The sequence below is a fragment of the Eptatretus burgeri genome, chromosome 10, assembly GCF_056783735.1.
Source record: "Eptatretus burgeri isolate ZD-2024b chromosome 10, Ebu_testis_v1, whole genome shotgun sequence".
Lineage (NCBI taxonomy): Eukaryota > Metazoa > Chordata > Myxini > Myxiniformes > Myxinidae > Eptatretus > Eptatretus burgeri.
Window position 1 is genome coordinate 73,227,665 of NC_140970.1, and position 17,561 is coordinate 73,245,225.

General features: G+C 41.1%; 2 protein-coding genes across 8 annotated transcripts in view; one reads left to right on the forward strand and one right to left on the reverse strand.

The window, feature by feature from the left end:
- The window catches only part of LOC147018866 (microsomal triglyceride transfer protein large subunit-like), a 121,336-nt gene extending 119,475 nt beyond the window's left edge, over positions 1–1,861 (forward strand). For all 7 annotated transcript variants that reach the window (XM_085898968.1, XM_085898975.1, XM_085898971.1 and 4 more), the window contains one exon: positions 1,171–1,861. In XM_085898968.1, coding sequence (XP_085755094.1) covers positions 1,171–1,312 — 142 coding nt within the window. In that variant the 3' untranslated portion in view covers positions 1,313–1,861. The remainder of the gene's footprint in view (positions 1–1,170) is intronic.
- Positions 1,850–16,489, reverse strand: STAR (steroidogenic acute regulatory protein). Its single transcript, XM_085898978.1, has 8 exons — positions 16,370–16,489; positions 14,784–14,909; positions 13,844–13,983; positions 13,569–13,631; positions 9,077–9,172; positions 8,658–8,842; positions 8,395–8,488; positions 1,850–2,590 (listed from the first exon to the last, which is right to left on the reverse strand). Exons 1-8 carry the CDS (start codon positions 16,431–16,433, stop codon positions 2,486–2,488), a joined length of 873 nt encoding a protein of 290 aa, XP_085755104.1. The 5' UTR covers positions 16,434–16,489; the 3' UTR covers positions 1,850–2,485.
- Between the last annotated feature and the right edge of the window lie 1,072 nt (positions 16,490–17,561).

The window sequence follows — 17,561 nt, forward strand, 5'->3', positions numbered from 1 at the left end:
CGTGTGTGCGCGTAGTCGGTATTAACTCTGCGTTGTTGCTTTTATTGTTTTAATTGCGATATGTGCATTTTGACTGTATGGCTGTATATACGTGCTCTCCGTGTGCCGGGAAATAAATGTGCATTGTGTGAACTGTTTTCCCGTTTCGCTTAGTCTTTTCTCCATTGACTCTCCATCCTGCTTCACGTAAAGCGTTCGTAGCGGGTGCAAGATCCCGGTAATTAATCTGAACCGTCAAGGTCGACGATAACACTGCTCGCTTATCCCGATAGTACGGAACGGGCCGCCCAAGCGGCTCGTGTCCGGAGTCGACCTGCGGCGAGGTACGATCGCCCGGTTTACCATCCGCGTGGGTACTTAGGTCGGTCGAGTTTGGCGAACAACCCTATCCTACGCGGGTGGCCGATTGGCACGATTGTGGTGACGTCGAAAGGCCCACCCGTGACTGGCTCCGGGCGATAGTTCCCGGAGGGTCACGACTGAATTGTCCGTCCGGTGGGCGATGTGCCGCGATCCGAGTTACGTGGCCGTCCGCACGCCGGCGGGCGCGAATTCGCAACAATATGTATATAAGGTGACCGCGTGTTTCCATGTTCTGGGAACATGTTCCCAGTTCAAAAAAGTTTAAAAAATCACTTCCTGAAAAAGTTTTAAATCAATTCCGGTGAAAAAAAATTTTTTTTTTTGGCCGATCGGTAAATCTTGCCGATAGATGTAAAAGTAGTAAAATACAAGTAGACAACATAAGAGTTTGTCAGCTGATCATAATACAGGTTTCCTTGACAAGTAAATTCACACCAATCTTTTCAATGGCAGTGTTTTTTTGACATGAGTATTGTCACCTACATATTATTGTGACTCGCATACATTATTTAACAAGTGTTGCAGTTTGAAAGATCAAATTCGCCCATGTTGTTATAATGTCAAGCAGGGGACTGGAGCCATCATGAAAATGTAGACAAGATAGGATCGGGGATGTCATGAAAAAATTAATTGAGCAGTGTTGAGGACAGGGGAGGGAAGAGGTTCAAGATAGGTGTTGATCAGTTGGACCAATGAATAAATTATTTGTACAGCAACCGTCTGTCCCATCCTGAGGATGGTCATCCTTGGTCGCGAACATGGCCAGTGTTTGATTGTGTTATTCCGTGTTTTGCCTCGGTGTGTTAGGGAGAAGATGGTACATTTCAGTGCTTATCAGAAGGAGGAACACGTTCTGGAGTCTAAAAGGGTCCGTGTGGTCCGGATTCCCGGAGCAGAGCTTCCCCTGCACCCAGCTAACTCGGAAATGTGCAAGCAGATGTTTGCGTGAGACGCAAAGTTTCATTATCATTTCAATTCCTGGGGTTCCGCTATTTGGTGTGTGTGTGTGTGTGTGTGTGTGTGTGTGTGTGTGTGTGTGTGTGTGTGTGTGTGTGTGTGTGTGTGTGTGTGTGTGTGTGTGTGTGTTGTTGTTGTTGTTGCTAATTTTGCAGGAAGGATTGATTTGCTCTGAAATACAAGTTGATATGCACAAGTGGATACACTTCAGTTTGTATCCCTCTGAGAGCATTGTAAATAACCAACTCTGTGCTTCATTATATGTAAGGTCATTGAAGTTTTGAGCCAGACTCGGGTCAACCATTGCAGAGATGATATTTTTTTTGTTTCATCTTTATCTAAGTGTGTTCTCGTTTAACGAGAATTAAAAGAAATCCTTTTAAACTCCTTTTGTGATGCTAAAATGCATTGAGACATCTTAAAGGTTGAATGGCTATTTGTAGCTTGAGGGTAAAAAAAAATTCTGAAAGAATGACATCTGAGATTATGGTTTCAACACTTGCATATTAAATGCCACCAAATAAACACATTTTAAAGATCAGATTTTATTCTTCATTGATCTTTATGGAATGATGACTGAAACCGCCTGAAATTTCCCGAAACGATAAACAGCTCAAACAGACATATTATCATCATCATCATCATCATCATCATCATCATCATCATCATCATCATCATCATCATCATCATCATCATCATCGTCATCATATGGCCGTTTCCATGCTTGCATGTGTAAGCCGAATATCAATGTTTTATAAATATCATATAAGTGTTTACATAATGCAGAATATAAAATAATTTAATATTGGTGAAAAAAATACCCGTGACATCTTTTAATTACATTTGGAGACACCTCCCATAGTTATCTGATTGTGGACTGCAAGATCTGCGAGTTTGTGTTTACAATGGGCAATAGTGTGATGGCCAGCTGTTATATTTATTAGTAATAGCACTAAAACCAAACAGTTCAAGGAGTTCCTCTTTTCCACGATAGACAAGATAGGTTTATCAACACCTCATAAAGGAAGATGGGACTTAATAATGTGCAACAACGTTAATCATTGTATTTTGTTGCGTCCAGAAGTATAATACACAGTGCAAAGTAAATTTGTGGTGCTGTGGTGTAATAATGGCAAGGTGTGGTGGTGAAATATGGCATGGAACATCAGTTGCCGCAGTGGATGTCTGACATTCGCTCTCGCAAACTTTTTGCGAAATTGATCTGCATTCTTGACAAGGCAAGGTTGATAACCGACTTGGGGATCCAACCCTATTGTAGGTGATAGGAGGGAAGGAAATTTCAGAAGAACAGTTGTTAGATCATTTTCCAATTTTCCTGTTTCACTGCGTAAACGAACATAACAGGTTTTTCCACTTATTATATGTTATCTGCACAGCGTTATCCACTATTGATAGTACTAAAAAAAAAGTCACAGTACTCAGTTACAGATACCATGGTCCTATATATAAATAGAGAACACTTTTACTCTTGAAAGTCTGGAATGTAATTACTGTCACAGTCATGTTGATGTGCGTACCTCTCATCACACAATTTGCAACATTTTTTAACGAAGTGGAAATTTACGTCATGAAGGTACTTTCGAAGTCCTAACAGATGGAACAATTTTTTTCACGTGAGATACCAAGGTTATGCCAAATGTTCTGTCACCCCATCTCCATAATTACCCATCATCTATTCTATATACCCTACTGTTCATGTCACTGAACCGCTTTATTCATGTTCTACAAAATTTCCATGATCTTCACTGCACTTTTTCCAGTGGTCAACCAACTTTCTAATCTCAGCACAGAAGCCTTCCTTCTGAAATGTCCTTAATACAATGGATGTGTGGTTGCATGGACCTATTCAGTGGATCAAGGTCTTCCTCAAAGGTGCTTTTTAATTCTTGCATATGAGTGGAAGTCAAATCCATTGGAGTCAAATATATCCTGTGAATTTGATGGGGAAGGTAACTTGCATTGCTGAGGCATGTGGGTAGATAAACTAATCAACAAGGAAACAGCAAGGAAATCCAACACTGGTGGAGGCCATTCAGCCCATTATGCCTGCTCAAACACCACACCAACCCAAGATCATTTTAATTAATGAAAGAAAGAAAATAATTGTATTTTTTTTGTTGTAATTTTTTCTTTTTTTCTTTCTTTTCTTCCCCTCGGAGAGGGGGTATGGGCTTGGTTAAAACACACATCAACCGCACAACCCCCCTTGTCAAGTCCCCCACCAACAGCACTCCGTACACAATCACCCATCAATGCTCAAACTACCTAAAAGTCTTATCAACATCCCCCTACCCCTCGATCTCCATAACTTCGAGATACCTATCTAATTCGAATTTAAACTTATCTACTTTTTCTGCTGCCATGACCTTTCCAGGGAGACCATTCCATGCATTAACTACTCTCTGAGTGAAAGACCCCTGCCTTACTACCGTCTTAACTCTCCTCTCCTTTACTCTCAGGCTATGGCCCCTAGTTCTGTCACTGTCTACTCTGTTGAATAATTCATATGCATTTATTTTATCTATACCATCCTTGATCTTAAACATCTCCATCATATCTCCTCACAACTGCCTCCTTTATAGTGAATAAAGCCCTGTCTTCTTCAACCGCTCCTCATAGCTGAGTCGAGCTCGGCCCGGAATCAATCTAGTAGCCCTGCGCTGAACCTTCTCTATGGCATCTATGTCCTTCTGGAACTGTGGTGACCAATACTGCACATAATATTCTAGAGGTGGCCTCACTAAATTCCTGTACAATGTGAACACCACCTCTTTTGATTTATAATTGATCCCCCTCCTTATACAGCCTAAACCCTGATTTGCTTTACCTATAGCTGCTTGGCATTGTGCTGCCTGCTTACCTCCCATATCTATTACCATCCCCAGATCCTTCTCCTGTGTGACATGCAACAAAAATATCCCTTGCATCCTGTAATATCTATTTTCATTGTTCTTTCCCATCCCCAACACCTTACACTTGCTCAGGTTAAATTCCATCTGCCAGTCTTTTGCCCAATCCATACAAGTATCAATTCTCTCTTGTATCTGTTCACCACCCCCTCTGCTATCCATCTTACCTCCAAGCTTTGTGTCATTCACAAATTTGGAAAGCCGACTCTTCACCCCACCACCCAAATCATTGATGTAAATATTGAATAGCAATGGTCCGAGTACTGACCGCTGAGGTACCTCACGACTTACATCCTCCCAGCAAGACATCCTCCCACTTACAGCCACTCTTTGCTAACTATCACTAAGCCAGATTGCAATCCAATTAGCTACCTGACCAGCCACTCCACAAGCCCTCACTTTGGCAAACAAGCTCCGATGTGGTACCTTATCAAATGCCTTCTTAAAGTCGAGATATACTATGTCCACCACCATTTCCTCATCCACCCAATCAGACACTGCTTCATAGAACTCCAAAAGATTTGTTAAACAGGAACTACCTTTGGTAAACCCATGCTGACTACCTTTAATTAGTTTGTCTTTATTTAAATGGTTCCTCATCTGGTCCTAAGTTAATGTCTCTAACACCTTCCCCACAACGGAAGTCAAACTAACAGGTGTATAGTTTCCCAATTCTTCTCTGGATCTTTTCTTAAATAATGGTGTTACATTTACTACTCTCCAATCCTCGGATACCTGTCCTGACTCCAGGGAACTATTGAAAATATCCATAAACATCTCGCTTACCTGCTCAGCCACCTCTCTCAATACTCTCAGTTGCATATTATCTGGACCCGGAGCCTTATCTACTCTTACATTACCTCGCTGCTACTTTACTTCCTCCACTTCAACCTGGATCTTCTGTAAAAGCCCTTTCTCACAACCTTGAGAGATACCTTCAGCTATTGGCAATTCTCCTCACTGTTATTGTGTAAAAGTTGAAGAAAAATACCTGTTTAATAAACCTGCCATCTCACTTTCATCACGAACCACTCTCCCGGTGCTATTCCTCAATGGGCCCACACTGGTCCTAACCTGTTTTTTCCCCCTGATATACTTAAAGAAAGCCTTGCTATTATGTTTAATATTCTTAGCCATGTCCTTCTTTTTTTTTTTTTTTTTTTTTGTATACCTCTCATACACTCTCATACACTGCCTTCTCATACATTCTCATACACTCTTTTGGCTTGCCAAGTTATTTTCTTCACTTGCCTCTGTTTAATCCGATAATGATATAAATCTAACTCCAGTCCTGTTATTTTAAACCTAATAAATGCCTTCTGCTTCTCCTTAATAGCATTCCTTATTTCAGCACTCAACCACCCTGGCCTCTTTCTACTTCTAGTTTTATACTTCAATCGAATGTACTTACTCTGGACTCTACACCTTTGGTCCTTGAAGGTTTCCCATTTTTCTGATGCTGATTGTCCTGTTGTTAGAGTCTCCCAATCTACATCACCCAACTCTCTCCTCATCCTCTCAAGGTTTGCCTTCCTGAAATCTAATAGCCTTACCCTACAATCCTGAACTCTAACCCTCAACAGAATCTTTGCACACACAATGTTATGGTCACTTGCTCCTAAATGCTCCCCAACCTCCACCTCCTCCACCATATTGGGATCGTTACTTAAAAGGGGGTCTAACACTGCACTCCCCCTCGTGGGCTTATCAACAAACTGGGTGAAAAAGCAATCCTGGAATAAAACTAGGAAATCCTCATCCACTCTGCCCTTTCCATGTTCCTGGACCCAATATATCCCTGGCAAGTTAAAATCCCCCATAATCAATACTCTTCCCTCACCACATGCCCTTTTGAATTAGTCATGTACTCCTTCCTCCTCTTCCTTCCCACCCGGAACCCGATAAAAGCATCCTACCAGTATCTTACTGTTTTTACAATCTCTAATATCAACTCACACAGAATCCTCAACATTTATTCCCTCCTTAATGTCACCCCTTTCTCTTGATACAATGCTGTCCTTTACCCAGATTGCTACTCCGACTCCTATTCTCTCCTTCCTATCACACCGATACACCTTGTAGCCTTCTAATTCTGTCCTCCAGTTACTCTCCTCCTTAAACCATGTCACACTCACTGCAGCAATATCGTACTCCTCGCTATCTACTTTGGCTTCAAGCTCTTCCATCTTATTATTTAAAATTCTGGCATTGGTATAGAATATATTTAACACTTCCCTTCCTGAAATTCTATTTTCCTGCCTGGCCTTACTCATCACAATTACATCATCTGTTCCTTCCTTAACAGCTTCCCCACCCTCCACTGACCTAAAAAAGCCTGAATTCCTTCCTCAATTCCCACTGCAAACCTTGCTGTCCCCTTTGTATTTAATATCCAGCCATCATTCTGGAACACTCCCTTTGTCCCCTAAATGATTCCCACTGCTTCCTAAATGTAAAGCCTTCCTCCCTACACCATTCTCCCAGCCATTAGTTGACGTCTATTGCTCTGCTCATAATTTATTTATTGTTTCCTAATCTTGGGAGGATCCCAGAAAACATGACCTCACAACCCTTTACTTTCAGCCGCTTAACCAATATCCTGTATATATTTTTCAAAACCTTTGAGTAAACTTTCCCTACATCATTTGCACCTCAGTGTACCACAACCAACTTCTTCATGCCATGACCCGACACAATATCGTTTACCCTTCCTTCAATGTCCCTAACTCCCGCTCCTTCAAAACGACACAGAATTCTATGTCTACAATCCTTCCTGCAGAATGAAGAATCTACATATTTAATAATCTCATCACCCACAAAAACTATCTCCCATACCTCATTTCTACCAATTTCTATTGCTGCACCTCCACCACTGCCTGCACCCGCTGCACCTCCGTCACTGCCCGCACCGTCTGCACATCCGCCACTGCCTGCACCCGCTGCGCCTCTGCTACTACCTGCACCTGCTGCACCCCCGCTGTCCGTTTTTCGTGCTAGCTCCTCCTAAATGGTTGTGCAGAAATTCACCAAACTTGGTAGTTATGGCACAAAGGTGCAATAACAGTATTATAGTTGGCTCATAGGGTGGGGTCAAAAGGTCAAATACCAAAAAATGCAATTACCAGCACATTTTGAAACCTTTTTTAAATTAAACTTTGTAAATGCAATCAACATTGGTGGACGCATGAAATATGAAACAATATTTTTTAATTGACCCCTGGTTCATTGCTCAGTGGATGGGGACTTGGGGTCACAGGGGTCAAAACGGGAAAAACAATGTTCAGTCAAATTTTGAGATTGGGTCATTCCTGGTTGAACTTTTTTGGCCATCTTTCAACTTTGCTTTAGGTGGGAAGATTGAGGATTTGTGATGGCATGCCATTGACTTTGCTGTAGTTTTTTTGTTTTGGAAGGATGGTTGTTAAAATTCATGGTTGATGTAATAGTCACTTTCAGGTTCAGTTTGAGATATCATATGTGGAAGCACTCTGTTAACAAGGCAACATAACTTTGTTAGTTTGTTACTGATGTCATTTGCTTTTCTTGCTCTTGTCAGGCAAAAACTTTTGTCTTTTCTCCCTCAAAAGTGAATTGAGAGTTTATTGTAAAAAAAAGTGCAATTCAGATTGGAGACCATTATTAAATGACTAACCATTAAATACCATCAGCATATTTGTGCTATTAGCTTGATGCAAGGATCATGTCCGCTATTTGTACGCGCATATATATATATATATATATATATATATATATATATATATATATATATATATATATATATATATATATATATATATATCTGGATATATTGTGACGGTTTTCAAAATGTACCCTGGGGGAGAGCATACACATGCATATGTAGGAGACCCGAGGATGAGTTATTTCAAAAGTCTATGTGTCGGTAGACCTTTCCCCCTTTGTAGGTAGCCAGCCAAATTTACCGTTATGGAAACACCAGGCTGATGGTAGGTTGCATGTAGATGGGTAGATGGGTGATAGTACTTGGTGTTGGTGTAACACAGGCGTAATAGGCCAAATGGCCTCCTCCTGCGCCAAAGTTCCTTGTATATACTTGGATACAATTAAACAATTCTAACAAAGTAAGAGTGGAAAAAATCTCATGAATTAAAATATCAAAGCAAACCTTAAGGTCGATGTTGAGAAGCCAAACAATTCGTGTCTTATTGACATCGTTGGTTGATGGGCGCAGCATAATGAGAGATGGGCCAGTCTCTCCCCTGCAGGCACAAGGATGGAATGTATTGTGTTTACAAAGTCTGAAGTGTAAATTTCACACACTCACAACATATGCAAGATTTATAACAAATGTTGAACTTGAAAGAAAGCTATATTATAAGAGACAAGTAGAGAATTGAGCATGATTGGATATCATTGAGAGAAGCATACCGTATATAACCATTTTGAGGAGGGGCTGATTCACAGTCAGTTGAGACTCCGACAAGGAAACAGGCAGAACCACGGCGGATGGACTGCCGGAGGTTTACAAAGTCTCTGGCAGACAGCAATTTACCTCCCGCATCGGCGGCCATGTCATGGGTTACCAAGGTGCGCTGGCCGACTCGTTGCAGGACCTGTAAGCATGCGGTTTTTTTTATTTTTGAAGGGAAATTGGCTCAGCTCTCCAGTCCAGGTTATTGCATCTGGCTCAGCAAACAACTTCGTACATCAATCAGTTTGACATCAAGTTAAATCCCACATTTTCAACACAATCTCACCATGAAACCTGAACCATCAACTCCAACTATCCTGTCAACATATATGTATTGCTGATAAATAATGCAGGACGTAATTGCTTTCCTTCTCACCTTGACCTGATTCACATTGGGGTTCCACTCACACATGTGTTCCACTCTATCAAATAACTCCTTGTGTACTTCCTCCACATTGCCTGGAATCTCAGCCTGTCATACACGTACACAGAGGAATATGTTGGTTTACTAGATCTAAACCAGAAGCACACCTCTCATCATTTTTGTGTTATTGGTTTTGTTTGCTACTGTCTGTCACACACATTGATTCTGTATTCCGAAGATACGTCTTACATCCTGCTAAAATGAGTGTTTTGTTTGTGTGCATTTTAACATAATCAGACCCCAAATTTCCCTCAACGCATGATAGCAGTTCATCTTTATCTTAATGTACTAATGTTAATCTGTTTTTTTTTTCTCATGCCTAATCACTACCTTTGTCTGAAATTGATGTAGCAGGTTATGCAAGGGTCTATCGGAGTCCTCCTGGTTCTGGGAAGAGGCCGTCCGGGACGCTGAGAACTTTCCATTAACCGAGGGAACTTTTTGCAGACCCCAGGACCAGATCACCACAGCCCGCCTGGGGTCCGCAAAAAGTTCCCAGGGTCCCGGACGGCTTCCCCACGGGACCAGACAGGCCCCATAGAACTGCCGGGCGGGCTTTGGGGATAGTGTTGTAGTTCAATTTAAAAAAGGAAGAAGATGTTTTCTGCTTCTGTTTGTGATTTAGTCTTGCTGAAATATGTGTCATTTCCTGGCAGCTCGACTGGTTAAAACCATGGAAGCAGAATTACCGTGTGTGACATAAGATCATATTCTGGCACATTGCTCGGCCTTGAATGCGCTGAGTGCTTTGAGGGCCACCACTAGACTGTGACCAGTTTGAGTCCCATTGCTAGTTAAGGCAGGAATTTGGAATGTAGATAGAATACCTGCACACAATTGCCTAATATTTATGAAAGACACCTTGGGATCTTTAACACCCAACAGTAAAACAACAGCAATATTAGCAGACTGGTTGCCAGCTTAACATCCCATCGGCCAGAAAGCAAAACATTTTGAAGCGACCTCCTTCAGGCTATCGAACTGAAATGTTTCCTGTTTAACTTCTTCCATCCCAATAGTTGACCTTGGAAGAAGGCAACCGAGAACCTTAAATTCACCAGTTATTTAGAAGAAAAAAAAGACCGATCCAAAAACGATTTTAAGATTGATATGTTATTGTATTGCTCTCACATTTACTATCAGCATTTCAGCTCTATCATGAGCCTTGACCCATGTATGTATATAATAGCATTTGTTGTCATATTGATTGGTACAGTGGAATGATAATTCTGCCTGTGGTATGTCGGGGGATTTATAACCATCTCAGTCATTTTTTGAGAAATGGTTAAAGTTCACTTGACTTGTCTTGAATTTGTATTTAATAATCCAAATCTCATGCCTGGTGTTGGGTTAGCAGTTAGGGTGGTTGGCTGGCTTGGGACCGAAGGGTCCTGAGTTCGAGCCCCTGTCAACTGTTGAATTAACACGAGGTGCGATTTACTTGGCCTGTCATCCTCCTGAGGTTGGTGAAATGATTATTCGTGTGCTGGTATCAACAGCACAGGTACACCCTGCTGAACATGATGCAACCAGCAGCCACAGGCTGCACATGAATGGCGTTTTCATCACATTGAGTTTTTGCTTTTCTTTGGCTTTCCACCTTACCAAACCGTGTCCTTTGTCTTTAAATACATCATTGACACCTTTTGTCCATTTGACATTATTGTTTATTAACCTTGCTACTCAGAAACTTTCTACAGCTATGCATTACATCTTCATGTCTTTTGGTTAGTTTGAAAGATCATTATGAAGCCCCTCCCCTACCCAACATTATTTGGCCCTCTAGTCCATGTGATCATGATCTTCTTCGTTCATATGCAGTACAAGACTGCAGGGTAACATCATCGGCTGAGGGCATTGCTGTGCTGCTGATGCAATGCCCTCAGCTGGTTCAGGCAGAAATTTGGAATTGGCCAGGGTGCTTGCGATTGCTCACCTACTCTTCGTGAAAGACACCGTGGGATCTTTAACATCCACCAACGAATGCTGGCTGACATAACTCCTAATTTAACGTCCATCCGAGGGACAGCACACATAGATGAATCTCCCTGCCTGGGAAACACCGGGATGATAGCTTATAGCTGGGTCGGGATTCAAACCAAGACTGGAGGCGCCTTAGAGGAGAATGTGTGTACCTCTAGGCCATCTTGTCAGCCCATGTGATCATGATGCCGACCCTGTTGGGACACCCAGAGGATCCTGACTACGAATGCCAAGTTTGATCGAGTTTGGAGTTTGGACTAAAACTGGAAGAGGAATTGATGAACAAAGAGACCATGAGCTATTCGATCCAAGAGCCTCAAAAGACAATTTGTGCTTTATAGTACAGTATAGATGAATTTAGCATTTGAACAAAAATTTTGTATTTTTTTTTAATAAGTATTTAATCCTCCTCTTCCTCCATATGCAGCACCAGGCTGCAGAGAGCATCATTGGCTGAGGGCACAGCTGTGCCACTGATGCAGTGCCCCTATTATCAGTACACTGGTACTCATTTTGCCAACTTTAGAAGGATGACAGGCTGTCAACCCCACCTTGTGTTAATTGAACGAACAACAAGGGCTCAAACTCAGGACCCTACGGTCCCAAGCCAGCTACCACAACCACTCATCCAACACCAGGCTATTAAGTAGTTAAGAAGTAAATTTCTAATGATTTTGAAGAACAATCAAAATCTGAAAGATATTTGCTCTGATAAAAAAACATGTTGATGACATCACTCATCTGTCTTGCCAGTCCTTGATCATGTTGATCATAAGCAGATTACCCTCCAAAATCTGGCCAATGTTTTCACAAGTCAGTGCTTCTAGCTCAAATCCGTATCATTAAGTTTTGCCAAATCAATCCAATAAGCCCATCATATTTTCATCATCTTCCGGTTATCTGACCATTCATGCTTTTCACAAAACTTTCAATGTTCACTCTTGCATTCACAATAATCCATTTTGAGTTTGATGTTTTTAATATGTAAATGTAATTTTACCAACACCTTGTTTGCAGTGCTTTCCAATGCAATATGTTTGCAATGCATTTGCTCCATTGTGAATATGATGGGCAGTGTGAGATAAATCGACACAAAATTTTATGTGTGTATATATATGTATATATATATATATATATATATATATATATATATATATATATATATATATATATATATATATATATATATATATATATATATATATATGTCTCTGTCTCTGTCTCTGTCTCTGTCTCTGTCTCTGTCTCTGTCTCTGTCTCTGTCTCTGTCTCTGTCTCTGTCTCTGTCTCTGTCTCTGTCTCTGTCTCTCTCTCTCTCTGTCTGTCTGTCTGTCTCTGTCTCTCTCTGTCTCTGTGTCTCTGTCTCTCTCTTTTTCTCTCTGTGTATATATATATATATATATATATATATATATATATATATATATATATATATATATATATATATATATATATATATATATATATCTCTCTCTCTCTCTCTCTCTCTCTCTCTCTCTCTCTCTCTCTCTCTCTCTCTCTCTCTCTCTCTCTCTCTCTCTCTCTCTCTCTCTCTCTTTATCTGTGTCTGTCTCCCTCTCTCTCTCTCTCTGTCTCAGAGAGAGACAGAGATAGACATAGAGAGAAAGAGAGAGAGAGAGAGAGAGAGAGAGAGAGAGAGAGAGAGAGAGAGAGAGAGAGAGAGAGAGAGAGAGAGAGAGAGAGAGAGAGAGAGAGACACAGAGAGAGAGAGAGAGACAGAGAGATAGAAGGATAGCTATATAGACAGAGAGAGACACACAGAGACAGAGAGAGACAGAGAGAGACAGAGAGAGACAGAGAGAGACAGAGAGAGACAGAGAGAGACAGAGAGAGATAGAGGGATAGAAGGATAGATATATAGACAGAGAGAGACACAGAGAGACACAGAGAGACAGAGAGAGACACAGAGAGAGAGAGAGAGAGACAGAGAGAGATAGAGGGATAGAAGGATAGATATATAGACAGAGAGAGACACAGAGAGACACAGAGAGACAGAGAGACAGAGAGAGACGGAGAGAGATAGAGAGAGACAGAGAGAGATAGAGGGATAGAAGGATAGATATATAGACAGAGAGAGACACAGAGAGACACAGAGAGACACAGAGAGACAGAGAGAGACACAGAGAGACAGAGAGAGAGACAGAGAGAGACAGAGAGAGATAGAGAGAGACAGAGAGAGATAGAGGGATAGAAGGATAGATATATAGACAGAGAGAGACACAGAGAGACACAGAGAGACAGAGACAGTGACTTGTTTGCAATAAACTAAAGTTTCATTCTGCCCTTACTGATTGCAATGAAGGTTTTTTTCATGCATAATGAACAGTAAGAATGATATGCAAGGATTGCCAAAGAAGAAATAATAAGGATGAATGGTTTTTCATGCATCATGAACTGTGAAGATGTGTGGTGAACGGTCCACTTTTTTGGAAATTCTTACTTCAAGGCGGAACATCTTTCCGACATTGGGAATGACTTTGCTTGATACTTTGTCACCGTTGTCCTGCAAATACACATGCATTTTTTTTTGTTTGTTTTTTTGTATACTTTGTCGAGGCTCGTATGAGAGCTAACACACAATGCACATCAAGGGGGGCATGAGACAGGAGGGTGTCATAAGAATGTCCCAAAAACCAAAATAAATTGATTAGTTCTCAATTTGTTTTGTCTGCATTAATTTGTTTAATTTATACTTTTCTATGCCAAAATACTTACAGTTTTGCTTTCGAAATGCCATCCTGAGTGATCTTCCAGGATATTAATAGTCTTTTGAAGAATGTTCTGCCCTTCTTGGACATATCTCAATTCGCATTCAGACAGCAGTACCTCTGCTGGATCCCCACTGAGCCGGGGACCTGATCACAAGAGTGAATGGAGAATGCAAATGTTATACAACCCAGATATGCATGTATAAAATTAAAATGACAAGGAAGAAACTCAGGAGCAATAAAAATCAACAACAGCAACATGCATGAAACAAATTTCCTTCGAGAAAGTGAGCACTTCCTTTTAACATCCTCTGGGTGGAATATTAGGAGCAAGGATAAAAGCACAGCTCTTATATGGGTGAGGACAATGCCAAGACTTGTTTCCATGAAAACAACATCAAGTGTGTTTTAAGGGTAGGGCCGTTAGTCCACTGCCAAGCTCCATATTTCCCTGGGTGACCTCGAACAGAGAGAGAGGGGGAGAGGGGGAGAGCGACAGAGAGAGAGAGAGAGAGAGAGAGAGAGAGAGAGAGAGAGAGAGAGAGAGAGAGAGAGAGAGAGAGAGAGAGAGAGAGAGAGAGAGAGAGAGAGAGAGAGATATATAGATACACAGACAGACAGAGACACAGAGACAGAGACAGACAGACAGAGAGAGAGAGAGAGCTCATTACACTTATTTTAGTACTTTTTGGGGTCTATGCCTTTTTTTTTCTTTTGGTGAGGCACGGAGTTCATTTCTCGCAGATTGTTTTCAATATAGCCAAGACATGATTATGAAAGTGGCCCCAACACTGGAATCCCAACAACATAATGCATGCAGTTGTTCTGTCTGTGTCGTTTTGTTGATGCCATTGCATATTGCTTTCAGTTGCCTCTTTATTTACTTATTTTTAATGGAAACCTCCCTATGTGCTCTGCAACGTGTTAATGAGTGTGTGGTATCCTACCAGGCAGAGAGAGATCCTTGGCTTTGTATTGACCCAAAGAGCCAAGTAGTTCCTCTGGTAGTTGACTCAGTCGTCCCACAATCCTTTGCTGCACAGTGTTCTTTATCATGTTCCTCACACCTGATCCTGCATGCACAAAAGTAGGTACATTCTATTTGTTGAAATGCATAATAAAAAGTTGGGCATGCATTAAAATTGGAATTGTCAGGATTATTTTGAGATTCCTGATGAATGCGACAGGATGAACAACCTTGCCACTTTTTATATTCATGTACAATACATATGAGTGGTGAACTACTCTATGATCTATGAACAAATTAACGTTTCTCCTTTGGTGTGGCATGAAGTTGCAAAAGCAAATCTATAGGCACTGATGTTGCAAAATTAAAAAAAAATTGCCAAAAGTCTATGACACCATCCAATGATTAACCAAATGTTTTAATCCTAAATTCCGAGTTACCATCCCTCCTCCATCCTCCTTTATATGCAGTGCATGGCTGCAGATAGCATCATTGGCTGTAGGTGTGGCTGTGCTACTGATTCAATGCCTCTATTACCAGTACACTGGTAATAGTGGTACACTACAGTACACTGGTAATCATTTCACCGACCTCAGGAGGATGACAGGCTGAGTCAACCCCACCTGGTGTTAATGCAATGCCCAACAGAGGCTGAAACTCAGGACCCGATGATCCCAAGCTAACCACCCTAACCACTAAGCCAAAACCAAGCTGACCATCCTTCCCCCTACTACACACTATCCAATAACCATACAGCTTGCAGCTTTTTCCCAGGCACAGCTGTTTAATGTTTCCTCCCTACACATGTTCTAAACCTCATGTTGTATTTTTTATCCCCCACCAAACAAATTTGTTCAAAAAATTCACAAAATCACAGATTAATACAAGCTTGAGGGAATGCAAATATCGGTACAAGCCATTTAAACAGATTTCCTCATACTTCGGTTTGAAAACAAAAGTGTTGTCTACATTCACCACCATATTCCAATGTAAAAAATGGAACCTGCTTTAAAGAAGACATTTATTTCCCTTCACAAGTTGTAGGATAGTTGTCCCGACATCCTAACACCCTATTGCCCAGTTGGATTCTTCATGGAAACAACAAACCTTGCCAAAGCTGTTTATTCTGAACATATTGAAGTTTCTCGTTTACAAAAGTGAGAAAAACTTTTCCATTAACAGCATGCCTTGATGGCAATTAGAAGGCACATAAATGATCATAATATTGGTTAATAGCATTAAATCTAAAAATAAGAGGTGCAAATGCAATCCGTCCACAAGTTATCCTGCAATGAAAACCAACAACAATTAGAATCATTGGAATTATGATATGAAAATAATATATAGGTATGATGAAGAAACGGACACAGGAAAACAGTCATTTTGCTAACGATGCTTGTGTTGCATTGGAATCCCAACACTCTGCATCATTGTCACTTGCCTATGGAGAAAAGAGCTACAAAATACCTGCATAAGAAGTGAAGAGAGGTCACATTAGCATCACACACATTAAAATGCCCAAAGGAATGCAGAATGCAGGTTATAATACGTGATGCATAGACCGACCGGTGAGTGAACGACTGTGGCGGTATGAGATTCCTCCACAGAGCTTCAGGGTTGCAGGCAGCATGTCACAAGCACTGGGCGGGGTGTTACTCTGGAGTGTGGCAGCTTACTGTAAGGAGGTCTTGTCTTATATTGTGAGAAAACCTCCAAAGACCAACATTCCCTCTCCTCCTCCCCCCCCCCCCAAGTCCCCATGCGACAAGGTCAGTCCACCCCTCCTGTTCAGCATGTGCCCTTGAGCTTCACTTGTGAGGTGTCCCAGTCTACTTTCTTCTCACCCATGGGTTGGCATCCTCAACTGCACTGAAACATTCCCCATCTTCATTTTAACCATTCAAATTGTTGTTTGAGAATCATTCATTAGAGTAAGGGGGTAGGGGTGGGGGGCACAAGTTAAAGGAGGCAGGAGTGGAGGATTTTAGGTGTAGCTATGGTGGAGGATTTTATTATGTAGCTATATTTTAGGTGTGTTGCTGAAAATTTTGCGTTCACCCGACACTACTGAGGGCTTGGAACATCCAGGCCACTCCGTTCGGTGATCTCATCCATTAAATGTCATAACAATGCAGCGTAATGTCCAGACCACCCTGTTCGATGATTTTATCCAATAAAGGATGTAAACGACACAGTGTACCAATTTAGTTCGTGTCGCATCTAATATGGCTCTTTGCCAAGACCAGTAGACAAGGTCTTGGCCAGTCGAGTCTGACTCCGAGTCTCAAGGTTTTTTTTTTATTGCCTGAAATGACGTAATCGTAAGACTAACTCGATATCAATGTAATGCAACTCCGCATTGAAAATCGATTCATTTTATGAAGCACGTCAGCGAGAAGAATTTCAAGGCACTTCTGGTTGTGTAATCGTTTTGTTTATGATAGTGTTGGCAAAGTCACTCGGGTCAATTCATTAAAGTCTTGATTTGAATGTGAAGTCGCATTATAATCGAAATCAAGTCAATAAATACACAATTGAAATGGCTTACAACACTTGAATTACTTATCATAAAACCCTTTCAGACATGGATGGCTCAGGAAATGTATGTACTGTGAAAAACCACTTTAATGGATGTTTGTTTGAAAAGACTTTTTAAGATTTAAAAGTAGTCATTCATTATTGATTTTACACACCTGTAAGATTTCTGGTTTTCTCATGAGAAGATTGGTTGACTGTATTGTTTTGACATAACTTGTGA